Here is a 15,751-nt window from a genome sequence, read left to right as displayed (position 1 = left end):
CTGGCGACAGCTACTGAGCAGGGGTTTGCCTTAGCTGTGATGGTGCCAAAGATCTTTGTGGAAAAGTTTTATAGATGCTATTCGCTTCCTAGGAAATACCATACCCCTGCCTTCACTGCCAAGCTTGTCACCTCAGGAGAATGGCAGGCAGAATACAGCACATAGCTAGAGTGCTGCTTCAAAAGAAAAAGCCAGAAAACAAGAGCCCCTGACTGTAGCTTAATCCACAGAGCAAATGGAAGTTCTGCAGAGAACATTTTCACCCCAACAGAAAAGTGAACTGTTTGACATCTGCTCCATACCATAGTTCTGGCAACTTTATTAAAAAAAAAGAAGTGGGTGATGGCCAAAAGTGTGTGAAGCTATCCTCCCCTTGTAAAACTGTATTGTCAAGATCTAAGAAGCAACCTTAGCATGTAGTTCATTCAAGCAATATTTAAACTGAGTAACCTCAAACTCACAGATTAAAATCACAATAGAAGCAAGATTACTCAAGTATACAAGAAATAGGAACTGGTTCTATAAATGCTTTCTGCTGTAGATTTCACTCCCATAGAGCTCCAAAGATAAAATCTACTGTGGAAAAAAAAGGAAGAATAATACCTCACAGTGCAAACCCAAATCAGGCTTTAACTGGGATAAAAGGAAACTATTTCATAAATGCTCTGATTAATATATATTGTAAAATTCGTATCATTATAAGCAACTGCAATCACTGCATTAGGTAAATCCTATAAAGATAACATTGGCCTAAGTAAAAGATTGCCATAATAATATCAGATTTTCTGTTTAAAATAGTCTTATCATCCTAACACAAAATTTATTTTGAATGACCTTTTCAGGCAATGGACATGTCAGCTGGTTTCAGGATGACAGGCTATTCTTAATGTACTACTGTTTAACTTTAAGGAACACCCAAGAACAGTTAACTGTGCAAGTAACAGTCTGGTATTAGGACCTCCGTTTTTCCCCAACTGTTTCCCTGTTTGCTGTCCTGTGTTTTTTGTCTTGTTAGATACACATTAACTTGTTAGACTGACCTTCATTTCCCTCCCAATCCCAACAACACATTAAAATTCTTTAAAAAGACAACTTGAGAGAGATTGCCTTTTGCAAAACCTCCTAGAGAGAACTCTACAGACTGGTCTGGCATACATTGTGTACATGCATCTGTCACGAAAATTTGATGACAAATCATCTGCTTCCTGACAGATAGGCTGCACTGACTTCAAATTTCCATGAAAGGTCTTTGTCCACCAGGAAGAAAAATATTCTTCTTTAAAGCAGTGATCATTCTCAAACTTCACTTCAATCCTCCATTTGCTTTAGTTTGCATTATCATTTATTTGCACTATAATTTTTTTGGATCAATTAAAGCCTGTCACAAGATACATCATCCTGATCATCTTTGGGGAAAAAGTAAGAAGACAGGAACTAATGAAGGGAATGAAAGCAAAGGTTTCAGCAGTAATAATGCTGGTTTTAGATGGTGAGAAGTGAAGATCCTTTTTAAGACTGACCTACCCCAGTCTGTTTAAAATTAAATTGAACTTGAACTGATAAACTACTCTTCTGAGATTAACCTGAGTAGTATACATTCAGCAAAACACTGAAAATCTAAACATACCTGAATTGGAGTCAAACTTTGTTTCTGACCTGCAAAGGAAAATAAAAAGATCATAAGTTACAAGAACTGCTTTATGCTATAAAAGTCATTTGACAGACTGACCCCCCACCCTGCAAATATTGTATTAAACAAGATAGTTTCCCTATGTATGTTAATATTTGATACATTCAAGGACATTTGATCCCTAGTAATAAGTATTATCTTTGATATTTTGATTTTCTTACAAAGTACATCTACAGAGAAGATTTTTTAAAAGACAAATCACAAAATGAATGCAGAAAATAGAATATAAATTTGAAAACAGGATTAAGTTACATGCTGTGAATCATAACAGTTGTTCATATGAAATAAATACTTTTTCATTCATTTTCATTTTTAAAAAGTCATTAGCAGAATTTAATTTATTCATGAATGTTTCCAATCTATTTTTGAAGCAGATACCGTTTCATTAACATCATATGTATTGTATCCAGTGATCTGTACTTAGTTGAACAACATCCAATGAGGGTTTTGTTTGTGCGTCTCTTTAATTTACTCACTCTGTACATATGAATAAGTGGCTTGATTTTCTTAAAAGTGGAAAGTGGTGGGGGGAGGTGGAAAAGAGGGAGAGAGGAAGGGAGCCAGACCTAAATTTTAACTTGTTTTAAAGTCTCTGCAAAAAGACAATGATGTGAGCATTATGCACCATTAGCTTTGGTCGTGCACTGCAGATTTTTCCCTCTCTAACAAGTAGTGTTTTCTTCTAAGGGCTTAGCACTTAGCAAATGAACCCTATAACCTGTATATTTAATAAAGGGGAAAAAAAATTAGCTCTTGTGGGAACATCATGTTTCAGATATAGGTTAATAATACTTGTAAATGTAGAAGCCTTTGAAGATCTCAATTCAACTGTGGGAAAACTTAAGTTGGGTAATTACTCTCAAGATGCTGCTGATGTGCTGTCAAGCAGAATTAACCCTATGACTAGGCCTATCTACACAATCTGCTATAAGACAGCATTGTCTATATCTAGCTCTCAAACCAATTAGTGGGCATGTTCCAGCCAGATTTATATTGCACCCTAACAATCAGTTGTACACATGTTCACGCCTGTCACAGCAGGATACAAGGTCTGACCAGCGGGAGTTTTGTTAAAGGATATTACGTTGGCAGGAAAACGCATTTCCCCAGAAATTCTAAGTAGGAAGTAAAATGTTGGATCCTTTTAGGCTGTATCAGGGAGTGGATGTATCTTTGGAATTTACAGCCCTTCCTTTGGCAAAAAATAACTGAAACTCAAGAACTAAGCATAGATTTGTTTTCTTCTTTTATTTTATAAGTTTGTACATGCAGGTGTATGCCGGTGTATTTTACACATATTCTATATATTTGCATAACTGGCATCCTAGTCCTATAGCAAGGATCTACAATACAGTAAACGAACATCAAATCAATCACAGTCAAGAAAAATGAACAAGCCCACACTATTCATGTAAACAGTTAAAGCCGTCAAAAAGGAAACAACTCCCTTCTCTCCTCCTGTTTGCTCATTCTCCACCTACTCCATTTCTCATTGTCTTTTATGTTTTAAATAAAACTGTCATGTGGTAAAAAGACAGAATGGTAAAACATTCTCTCTCTCCTGGGTTATCTATGTAATTGATATTTATAAATATAGTATAAATACCAAAAGCACTGAACAAAGAAAGTATGTTGCTGACCTGCCTTCAAAATTAACACTGCCAGTAACCTCCCTGGTCACCAGTCCATGCTGCTGCTTGGGAATGTATTTCAGTTCGTATCGATGCGTAGCGGGATAAAGGGCCCACCCTACAAAAAGGTGTCTGCCAGTAACTACGGGGAATTCCATGGAGCTCAAGTCAAAGATACTGTGCCATGTAAAGCTGCTTACTCAGTGTTATTTACAATATTTTCCTCAAGCAGCAGTTTATCTGCCTAGACTGCTCCCTCTTGCTCATCACTGTATCATCAATGCCTCAGCTACCTATATTTGTTTCAATAGATTTGGCCTCAAAACAGCAAATAAAGCTGGGTGTCATTGGCTGAGACAGAATTATCTGCTAAGTCTTTAGCAGTAGATTAAATGGGGCTAGGACATGGGCAGCACAATCAAATTTTTCCTGTCTAAATTCTCGATATTTGGTATTAGTTAGTCAAACAAAGACCCCAGTTCTCAGCCTGCATGGGTGAAAAACTAGACAAAAAAACCTGTACCTGAATATTCTTTCTATCAAGTTGTTGGCTACATTTCACATCTCCTGCTCACCCCTCCGACAGCCCTCTGGCCTTTCACAAAAACCTTCACAAGATGTTGATGCAGAACAGAAGTACTGGCATTTCAATCTTTTTCAGGCAAGGAGAGTTTCCCTCCCAGCTCTATTTAAACATCACCTACCACACAGTCGAACTTCCAGCTTTATAAAATACACATAGGACCTTGTAAGTATTCTTCTTTGTTTTTTAACTGAACCATAATTGCGCAATAAACCAATAGAAGGTGAATTACCTCACCATTTATCTCTATTCATCTATTAATTTTTTGGCAACAGACACATTACTCTTCAGCCTGATTAGCCTGTACTACCAAGCGCCTTCTGCTGCAGGCTTTGTTTTTCTTCTGTTGAAACATGTTTCATGGCACGGCCCTGCATAGGCACCATCCTGACCTAGGATGCCACATGCCACGCAAGGTTGGGCTAGCGACCTTCAGTTCACCTTGCCACGGACACAAGCGCTCCGACGTGGGGCATCGGCGACTGGCCCTGGGCCAAGATGGCAGAGTAGGTGGGGAGGAGGGGTCACAAGGGTCACCGGGCAGTGTAATGAGCACCAAAGCTCTAAACAGTCATAAATTACTGGACAACAAATCAGGAAGCTGATACAGGGCGATAAATGAATAGAACTTTGTCTGGCAACAGCAGAATAGCCACAAAAGAAAACACAACATGGGAGGTAGCACTGGGAGCCATCTGAGAGGAGGGTCACCCTTGCTATGGTCACCATGTCACCTTGGGAAAACAACGCAAAATTTAGGGCACAATAGTACAGAAATTGTTAAGATCTAAGAAAGGCATAGGAGAAAGGGGGGAAGATAATGAAGAGTCTTTGGCATTGCAAATAAGCAACAACTAACAGATGAGAGAGAAGTATTCCACAAGAATGTAATGTGTTCAAACATCATCAAGGAGAGTGTGCAGAGAGAAATCCTTATAGTTAGAAATCAGAAATAAAATCTTGACCTACTTGAAGCAATAGCAAAGCTTCCAGTAATTTCAATGGAATCAGCATTTTCCTCTAGATCTAGTATTTACATCTTTCTATTTACAGTACACTAGACAAAGCTATCAGAAACTAGTTGCACGCAGGTGTTAAAAATACGCAACTAAAAAAAAAGCCAATAAAATAAGGAGAATAAAATTAAATACCAAAAGTAAAAGTACCAAAGGCATGTTCCGCTACAAACAAAAACATTCCCTCTACCTCCTTTATATTTTTAAAGCTAATTTAACTAAAAGGAAAAACTCCTCTCTACATTGTTATCATTGTATGTACTCTGATATTCGACCTCAGCATCCCGCCAGACAATATGCACCTTACAGAGCCAGGCACTGACTTTACAAACTGTCTTTTATCATTTATTACATCAAGAGAGAAAAACAAAGAATAGCTCTGTGCATGTTTTCTTTGCTTTTGCCCTGTGGGAGTATTCTGGAAGTCAGGGAATCATTCAGAAATATGTTTGGAAAGGCAGTTATATGAATAAAGATAGTAAAAAAACATTTATAAAGTGCTTTCCATTTCCAACTGTGATATGACTCAAACACATACAACACATGTGGGAACACAGACGCCAAGCAGCTCAACTACCAACACATGGAAGTATGGAAGCATGGAAGTACTGGGCCCCTGGAAAGATTTAGCCAAGGGCAAGGTGCCGAAATACTTTTAAAGATCCCAGAGAGAACTAAATCAAACACAAACAATAAAATATATGATGGTCACTTTATCTGTACTGTAAAGAGGTAGCAGATTTGGACCTGTATCTTTCAAAAGGCACTGTAAACCTGATGTTCAGAACGCCAACTGATGAGAAAGAAAAAGATAATGCTAATCACTGTATGTTCTTGTACTGTGAATTTTCTAATACTGCCTTCCCAAGTATGATTGAACTACAATTGTTCAGTGCCACATACTACAGAATGACCAGATACACCACAGTTAAAGCTAATACAGATCTGCAGTTTGTCAGTGGAGTAGGCTTTTGGTAAAGAGAGGGGGAAGCGGACTTGCTGCAGAATCTCTGCCCTTACATTACAACTTTGGCTTTTTCTTTCGCCCTTCTCAATGCAGTTTTTATTAGTTTCAGGTTTTGTTGAAGCAAAATAAACATTCGAAACAGATTCTGAAGGTACCACAGCTCTCAGAAAGCACTTGATGAAATCTCTGTAGTTCTGATCTTTATAACAATTCCTTCCTTTGCAATACTAAGAGAGCCACTGACTCTTTTGGACTTTCTTTCACCTTTGCACTAGCATTTTATAGCAGGTTGTTCCTTTGCAAGGTCTTGCTTCAAGAATGCTAAACACAGCATTGGTAGGGGCAAACATTCAAAACACTACTCCCCTCTGAAAAGGACTTTGACTGAATATGATCTGTCGCAATTGTAAAGATAATAGCTGCAACTTTGATACACTTTTTTTTTCAAAGAAATTTTATTTCATAGTGGCATCGGCAGTCTGCTGAAGAGACAGGGATCCTAGCAGGTTCCTGAGGCAATCCAAGCCAACCAGTGTCCCAGCCCAGGTGACTAAACAGAATAAAATCATTCCTCTCTCTTTCCAGTTTGTCCCCAACAGTACAGACAATTCTGAGTTGGGGTATGAGCATTCTTGGCTATGGTGTTGTTAATAAGCTAAACAAGGCCAGGACACAACTGTTCAGTTGTGAACATGTCCCTGGACACTGCGTTGGCCCATATCATATTACAAACTAGCACTCTCCTAAGCAGGAGCTAGGCAAGATGCAGGAGAGACACGCACAAGGGACCATTCCCCACAAGCAGATGGACCAGGCCACTCTGTTTCGGAGGAAAGGAGAATTTAGCCCTACAGACAAGAGCCATGCTGTGTCACTTGCCTTTATGCCCAGAGAACAGGCCTTTGTTCATGCTGTTTACATGTATGGACATAGCTCTTGTCTTTTCAAAGCACAAACTGTTAAATGAAAATGTTCACTAATCTTATTCATGAGCACAAGCTCCAAGTAACAAGGCAAGTTTCCAGAAAGAAAAAAATGCAGAAGTATTCCAATGTAAAAATTAATACCTGATGTAACTATATAGGAATTTATGAGATCTTCATCATGAATGAATTTGAGAAGCCCCTGACCATTAAGCACCAAGTAGTTCCTTGGGCAGCTGAACTAGCAAAGCAGGGTATCCTGCTGGTTTGTGGCCAGTGGGGAGATTCTGTGGTGTCTGATATGGTGAAACTTCTCATAGATATTTCCCAAAGTTGGACATTCATAATGTCTCTCTCTCTTCCACCTTCATGTGGATTTTTCTGGTATAATACAATAATATATATATTATTTAAAATAATATTATCTGGTATAATCTAATAATATACTTGAACTCTTGTTCAGGCCTCCCCTCAGAGGTGGCGTGAATGGGATCTCTCTCTTGATTTCATGGAACTTATAAGAACTTACTATCTCTGAGGTTTAATATCTATTTCCCTGTCAAATTTAGCTGAAATTGGCCAGTAGATTCAATAATAAGGTTTTCTTATTCCGAAAGTATTGACACACAGCATGATTCCGTGAGCCTTACTTCCTTAGGAAGCCTGGTTAAAAATTAATTTTTAATCTCCCTTTCCTAAACTACAAAAAAAAAAAATTGATTCACTGTGGATGGATGCTGTAATAATTTCTATTCTGCATACTGATGAAAAGTCAAATTGAAAGAAAGTATTTCGATACCTTGTTAGTCAGTGAGTGGACTTGGGTGAGTTCCGGCCAGAGTTTATTTTAATGTGACAGTTATAAAAATATAAAAATAGAAACCTACAGCTTCTGTAGTCATATTCCATGTCAATTCACTGTACTTGATTTTTACTTTAGGTATATACATACACACAGTAAAGCATAACATGGAATAAGACCAACTTTCTTCCAAGAAGGGTGACTGATGCACAATCAATACAAAGGAATGTCAATTTATAGTAGGGGAAATCAAATACTAAACTTAAAAGTTTACAAATAACACAATGAAATTTTACAGTCAAAATATCTATGAAATTCTTAATAAAATCAGTGGAAGTCACCTATACATATCCTTAGGATTATGGAAATCTTTGCATTTATTTCCTCTTATTCCTAAATACTTTCAACAGGGATTTGCAGTACTGTAGATTCAGCAGTGCTCAGCAGTAAGTAAATCAAAACAATCTCACAGGCTTGTCTCAGTGAGGCCTTGAAATATTTAAAACATTACATTTCAAGTCTTCCCCTTTTCCTTCTTTTTTGATCCCTAATACTCACCTTCTATCTACCTCCTAAGAAATCTTTTACCTTCTGGAAATCACACTTGTTGAAATGTCCTCTGCCTAGCAAACTGAGATCCCTGATACTACTGTTCTAGTTCTGACTGCTGAGAACAGTTGTAGCTAGGAAACACAAGCAAAAGGAAACCCCGTGTTTACTGCTGTACTGGCTTGTAGCTGGCAGCCTCATCCTACTTGCTCCTTGCACAGTCAACATTAGGCTGTTTTTGCAGCCTAATGCAGTAGCTTGGAGGATGCCTTACCACTTACTACATTTGTGGGCAGCAACCAGCTAACTATGACAGAGCTGATCTACTGGAAAACCAAGACCATGTGGCTTGTGGATCAAGGAAAAGATGAGATGAAATGTTTTTTGTTTTTTTTAAATTAGCTCTCCCTGTCCTAATCCTAAAGCGGAAATCTTCCAGAGTTCAGTACTTATATGAGGGGAGTAAAATGAACATTGAGAATCAGCCAAGAAGCTGCCAGCTAAAGTATATTAAAAATTACCCATGAGCTGATTAGAAGTGCAGAATCATCTATTTGTTATAATGACTGCAACTCCTCTGCGCCGCACTTGCCAAACACACAGTGAATGGAGTCTTTCCCCATGAGCTCTGCAGCTGTGGCCAGCGAATGCCATCCCCCAAGCCTGGGCTGCAGCAGCTGCAGGCCTTGGATCTGCCCAGCCTCTGAACTAAAGGACACAAATGTGCAATTCTTTCACTGAGGAGCTCTTGAGGACCTAGAGGATAAACTGCTGTTCCAAACAGCCACAGAAATTTGTAGCTGCCAGTTGAAGCTCCAGGAACAGCACACTGCTACAGCTGCTGGGCTGACTCTCGCAGTCATGGGCTTGCCTGAAGCAGGTTCATCTGCTGGCACCAAAAGTGAGCATGCAGCAGCGCACCATCCGTGCTCCCACACACCAGTAGCTTCCCTCGGAAAATGCTCGCAGGCGGTGCATTTCTCACCAGCCTCTTGCATAAAGCCATTCCTGCCCACCAGACAATTCAATGCTGCCTCTGCTTCATTAGGCATTCAGGTGCCTGAGGGGACCTGCATTTTAAATCACACAGAGCCTTCCCTTAACTCTGCTTTCCCACAGGCATTAGAGCTACTATCTAGAAATGGAAAAAAATGAAAGACTTTTTGGAATCATAACAAAGATTTTGGTCTTGAGTTCAGCCTCTCCTTTTCTTGTTCCAGGCTGTCCACATTCCCTCTGTCTTTCCATGAGAGGCCTATGAGGGTATGTACAGTTCTTGCAGGTAAAAGAAGCATTGATTTAAACCTGTAAGGTTTTCTGTGATTGAGTTTTCACAAGTTGCCCAAACCTTTAACACCTTTCTTCCCATTTAGAAAGCCTCTTTCATGAGTTTACAGAGAATTTGGATTCCTTCTCCTATTCCTCCAAAAGGCTGCACTCTACCAAACCAGGACTGCTTTTCAGGGCATAACAGGGATACTATGAAATTAATCTTGCGAAGCAAGGCTGGCATGCTGTTGGCTCTGGTGTGTTCACACCAGTGAAAACAAGATGCAGTCAGAGCAGGTCTGCATTTGGTGAGGGGGAACAGCTTCCAGTAGGGGCCATGTGCTGCCACCTTCTCCTGGCTTGGTGCAGGATTTCACGGTTTTCATGATCACAGGACTGCCTAAACTAATCCAACACATAAAACTGATCACAACTCAGGTTCAGTGTTCAGGTAGGTTTAGATGTAGAGGATACTAATAGGTTGTATTCAAAGAGCAACTTCATAAAGTGGCAAAATACATTCATATTGATGGTCCACCCTCAGAGGCGAATTGAACCTCCAGGTTGTAGATGGCTCTGAGGAAGACGAGCACTCTGCTATCTTCATTTCTGTTGAGACAATCAGGAATGCATAACAATTTGTCATTCACCAGTGACAGAGTAGACTTCAAACAAAAGTCGGTTTCAACCATAAACTGATGAAGCAAGAGGAAACCACTGCTTGATGATACGAGCTTTTCTGATTTTTAACTCTTATCAGTCTTTTCTGAGGGAGAGTCACAAAAACTGTAGAAGTTCATGCAAGTTTTAAGGTCACAAGACCTATTACAAATCTGGATTTGGAGTGAGAACTGTTTAGTAACACTGCCTGCTGACCAAGTCCTACACTGGTAAGAGCTAACCTACTCCAAACTGAATTTATTAAACAGAACCAGCTATTTTTGACACATGGAACTACAAATTTTGTTAGGAGACTAAGTCAGTCACAGTGGGTAAAGTTGCTCAAGTAGTTCTATTTGGTCTTACTACCGACACTATGGCAAAGTCATTTCTTAGGGGCTCTCTTAGCTAGATAGCCAGTGCTGATTTGTCATTTGACCTGCTCAAAGGATATAAAGTCAATTAAGGAGGCTGGTGAGTACTACGTGCTAACAGTACTTGCTATTTACTCAATACTAAAATTTCCATTATGTCTGATCTGAGTGAGAAGAGGAACATATAATGTCTTTCTGAAGGCAATGGGACTTGGCTGATTTAGACTAATTTGAGTAAGACCATAATGTGGGGTGGTCACTTGCTGCAGCTGCCAAACCTTGGCAAGGCCAACAGTTGTGTTCTCAATGAACACAATGAAGGCAATGCAGCTACCATTTGTAATTCCTGTTTGCAAACACTGAGCACACCCTATGGGATCCAGACCTGTACAAAACAAATGCACATGTTTTTCCCTCGCAGGAAGAGGAGGAAGAGCTGGGAAGACAAGTTCCTTCCTCCAGCTTGCAAGGAGGTGCTTTGCATCCTAGAAGGTGACACCAGAAATATCTGTATCCTTCTTGTTTCTTATTGACTAGTTGAGGTAACTGCTCTTGGCTTTCTGTTTCTGTGAATCCCATTCCTGGGCACCCAGGCACTGCAGAGGGAGCCCAAGATACCTAAGCCAAGACGGTAGATTTTACAAAGCAGCAAGACCTCTAACAGCATTTAGCACTTGTGGTAGGGAAATACTTTTGTAGATCTAGCCTGGTGATTGAGATCCTCCCTTAAGTTACAGGCACAGAGTGGCACAATTCTCATGGCATTGCAGTATTGCCCAAGCACATTTTACTTTTCTAATGATTTACTTTTGGATGTCTAAGAGATGTTGAGAAGTCCACAAAGATAAAGTTCCACGAAAATCAAATAAATACATGACATGAATAAGGATGTAGCTATTTCTTTTGGTGCATGTTCAGGATAGCCAACACCATTACTGAGAATTCCTTACAGGAAGCAATAAAGGCAACAGTGGGTGATTTATTAAGACTTGGCAACTCTTTCTTTGGCCCTAAAAATTGGAAACTGACAGAACAATAATATTTCTTTTTTAAAAGGAAGTCATTCTCTTAGGCTTCCCAGTTCAACCCATCCACACTACATCTTTCTCACACAGTCTTGTATATGGCCAAGAACATGACTGTAGTTTATTAAATACTGAATAGTTTCTCTTCTATGGAAACAGTGCAAGTCACGGATATACTTCACTCAGATCCATTATGACCTCTTCTTGCCATGGTTGTGGACAGAATGGTATTTTTGCATAATATATAAGAAAATTCCTTGAAAAATTAAGAGTGGGTACAATCCTTCAAATACACTTGGCCCTTAGAAAACATAGCTGTCTCTCTCTGTAAACTGACATGAAGACACACAACCTTGCCCTGGAGGCTGTCCAACCATGATAAACAAGGCACACAAAAACTTAACACAATCAGGTATAGCTCATGAGCACTAAATATTTTTTTCTTTGGTGGGTTAGCTTTCTGTCAGATCGATTTGCTGCATCAAGACACACTGCAGCCACACTATGGCTAGGTCCAATAAAGGGGAAACCATGAAAAAAAGCCTAGAGAATGGTGGGGGGGGGAGCAGGGTTGCCCCTTTTAGCACAAGCCAGCAATTAGATTGGAGTAAGTGTAACACAAAACCACACCAGGGCTGTTTTGCAGGAAAGGAGGTTCTTGAGATTAGTTTATTGTCTCTCTCATTTATTGCTTTCTTTAGGCAGCTGCATTGGGATGTAGGAGACTGTCTGGTGTGAAAGTTCAGAGATAGAATAATTAGATTCAATGACATGATTACGGATTTTATGTGTGAGCCACCTTTGATTGTGGAAAAAGTTAAAGCATGTCCTCCATAAAGCTTGGGTGTTTCTCATAACACTAGTACAAGTAGGTAGATGAAGAGATGTTAAATTCCTAATTGTTTCTTTTATCTTTCCTGTGATAGAGACAGAGTTCTGTTTTTAAGACATACCAAAAAACAGGTCTTTCATCTGGAGTGTAAAATTCATGTGTTCCCTGACCTCGTATGTCACATGGTAATGAAACAACATAAATCAGAAATGTTAAAAGTTGAAGTTTGTTAATATTACTGCTGAAGCTCCAGTCTCCTTCCCGGTTAAACTGACAAGTCCGTAGTCCAAATATATATATTTACAGATTACAACGACACAAAGAAAAAAATTAATGGACACCCAATGAGAACCAAATGGAAATGCAAGTTTCAGATGATTATCTGGAAAATTTAAAAAAAGAACTATTTGCATGTATTTTAACTGGGCTATGGACCTTCTTTCTATTGTACTACCATCTTACTCCTAAGATTTAGTAAATAACACACATTTTAAATTTTCTTACCAACATTTTCTCCCCACTTCTTCTGGGCTGAAGCAGTCATCAAGATACAGGAATGAATCTTCCCTAGTTGAAGAATTTGTTATGTTTTGATATTTTGAGTATGAGACCAAGGATTCTGACCTGCCAGTTCTTGAGAATGCTGCAAAACATTTGTATACTTCTGCATGATGACACTGAGGTTACTGCTTGTACATATTAGTTTTTGCCACTAATTCCAGTGCTAGAATATTTTGGAAGTGTGAGATCATTGACTGCATTGTGTATCTTGTGTTCAGACTACATAGATCAACAGTGCACTGAAGTCAATGGCTTCCATCACTGAGGATTTGGATGGAGAAGACAGAATTGTCTTCATGGCAACAATGCCAAGGCAGGTTTTGTTGAGCTCAGAGAGTTGCCCACCATGGATCTTGCAGGTGAGAGTAGATTTACCAGGGTTCCTGCTTATACTGCAATAGCTGCATTTATACTGCACTGTGCACTCTATTTTATGTAATGGAAAAGACCCCACTACCACTCCTCACCTACCTGGCTGTATCTGGCCCTACAGACAAAATGGATGGGCCTCCCATAATTCTCTCCGTTTGTTCCCATACTTGTCACCCTCTTCAGAGCAACTGGCTGAATTTGATGGAGATCTGAGGTGGTGAGAGCTCATGTCATAAAACAACACAAAGACTTCTGGGAGATTGGACTAAGGCCAGTCCTGGCCTTGGGACACAATTAGCATGGCTTTTTCAGGTGCCCACTGGCCTGGGATTTATTAAAAAAAAACAAAAAAATCTCTTTCCTCCTCTATCCTCCCATAAAATCAATGGGGAGTCTCCAAGAGAATCTGAAAAGAGGGACACTTCCACATAGCTCATTTCACACAGAGAAATCCAACTCATTACCTTTAATTCAAAGAAGTCAAGACTACGCCAAAGTACACTGCACATTTAAGATAATCACAGGTAAATCTCATATTGCAGGTTTTTTCCCATAGAAAACAGATTGTGAAAGCAACTGGAAAGCATTTATATGAACTACTGCTGTCCAAATCTCACCTTGCAAAAAATCTTCTCTTTCTTCAGCAGATGATAGAAAGGAACCCAGTCCTGAAGGTTCAAGGTGAAATCTTGGCTCCATTGTATTCATTTGCCAAATGTGAATTGACTTCAACAGAGCTAGGATTTCCCCCATAAAGATTTAGCCATAGTAAGCAAGAGAATGTCTAAATAGCAGAGTAGAAAAACAGACTATACATCCCTCCTTTGTACCCCCAAGACAAGCACCACAGTAACACATATCATGAGAACATGGCCTTGGCAGAGTTCATAATAATCAGCTTTCCAACTCAAAAAATGCACGTTATGACTGGAGTTTGTGTTGGTGATCCTAACAGAGAAATCAAACATAACAGAGATGGAGTGTTTCTTTCATCTTTACAGACAGTCTCTTGAGAACAACTATCACTGCCAAGTCTGCTGAGTCTGGAGCTACATCAATTTTATTTTTCTTTGTAACCTACTACTGACCCAATTTTGTCTACTGTTAGTGCTATCCTGACCATCCTGCTTCATGCTGCTGTAAAGGTCTCTCTTCAACTGAGAAGGACTGAGCCAGTGTGAACTCAAGGAAAAAGAAGCAAGAAATGAAATCCTCCATCAGAATGAAGAAAAATGGCCAGAAATACAAAAATATACATAAACAAAAACTGAAACAAAGCAGAATGATGCAGAGATTGAGAGAATTCAATCAGTATGGCTTCTAGCATGCAATTTAAGACTATCATTCCCTCAGTACTTCTAACAAGTATTTTTCATGCAAGACACCAAAATAATAATTTCTTTCTTAATCCTGGGCTCAGGTCCTAATTCAGCAGCGTATGTGTGTTAATTGGGAAGGACGAAAATCCAGTAAGCAATGTAATTTTCCTGGTTTTTGTTTTCTTAACTGTTTGAATTCTAAAAAAGCATTTATTTCTTTCTCCATGTCAGAGAAAAAATGCTCTAGCCCAGAAGGAGCATTGCCACCCTGAAGCCATACCTTAAAGCAATCTACAAGTAATGCTAACTAGTTTACATCCAGAACTGGAGATCTACCAATGCATTAAAAGACTAAAGGGTTACTATTGCACATTACATAGCCTTGGCATGGCTGTATATGAAAAAAAAAAGGCTAATATTTACAAATTACCCACTCTACCAGAATAAATTATCTTACTATGAAATTTACTATCTTACTATCTAAATATTTATTTATTAAATTTTTATATCTTTACTATAAGAACAATTTTACTATTGCATTATTATTTACATTGCTTTTCATGTATTCCTTATCAGCTTGAATGATTTAAATTATCTTATACAACTACAGTAAGTCCTGGAACAGATGCAGGAATACATTGGAACACAGCATATAAACTAAGAGACAGTAATCTCAAAACTATACTTAGTATACTCACTTGAATAAAGGAGTTCCACAAACAACACATTTGTATATTCCTTGAGCTTTATGATGTGTGTACTCTCCCTCAAAGGCACTGGGAAAACAACAACACTATATTTAAAAAATAAATAAAAGAATTTTGTTTTTTTTTAAATTATTAAATTAGCTAGGACTTTAGAAAAATATTACAGAAAAAAGCACTTAATTTAAAAGTTCACAGTTGTTTTTTATTAAATGAAGCAAATAAAGCAGGCACAGGAAAAAGGGAATGCCCTCATTAGTTTGCCTCAGGAGTTATGTATCATGCGGAAGGAAGCAAATTGTCACACAGTTCAAAGGACAGACAACAACAAAAAAAGATAAAAACTGGAATCTTCCTACATTTGTCCAGAGAAGAACAATTTTTTGTAAACATGGATTGTTTGAAATTTAAATTATCTTAGGCACTTGTCTAGTTTTGTTTTTAAACCATCTTTAGCAATAAGTTCAGATGCTA

The 15,751-nt window shown here is 38.8% G+C and overlaps 1 protein-coding gene across 1 annotated transcript in view; it reads right to left on the bottom strand.

The window, feature by feature from the left end:
• Positions 1-15,751, bottom strand: part of MSRB3 (methionine sulfoxide reductase B3) — a 70,856-nt gene that overhangs the window by 39,872 nt on the left and 15,233 nt on the right. The window contains exons 3-4 of the mRNA XM_026070060.1: positions 15,272-15,349; positions 1,628-1,656 (exon numbers count right to left, since the gene is read on the bottom strand). Coding sequence (XP_025925845.1) covers positions 1,628-1,656; positions 15,272-15,349 — 107 coding nt within the window. The remainder of the gene's footprint in view (positions 1-1,627; positions 1,657-15,271; positions 15,350-15,751) is intronic.

Source organism: Apteryx rowi, unplaced genomic scaffold (genome assembly GCF_003343035.1).
Source record: "Apteryx rowi isolate R43461 unplaced genomic scaffold, aptRow1 scaffold_302, whole genome shotgun sequence".
NCBI lineage: Eukaryota > Metazoa > Chordata > Aves > Apterygiformes > Apterygidae > Apteryx > Apteryx rowi.
Note: the sequence above shows the minus strand (reverse complement) of the source record. Positions and strands in the feature narration are given on the sequence as shown.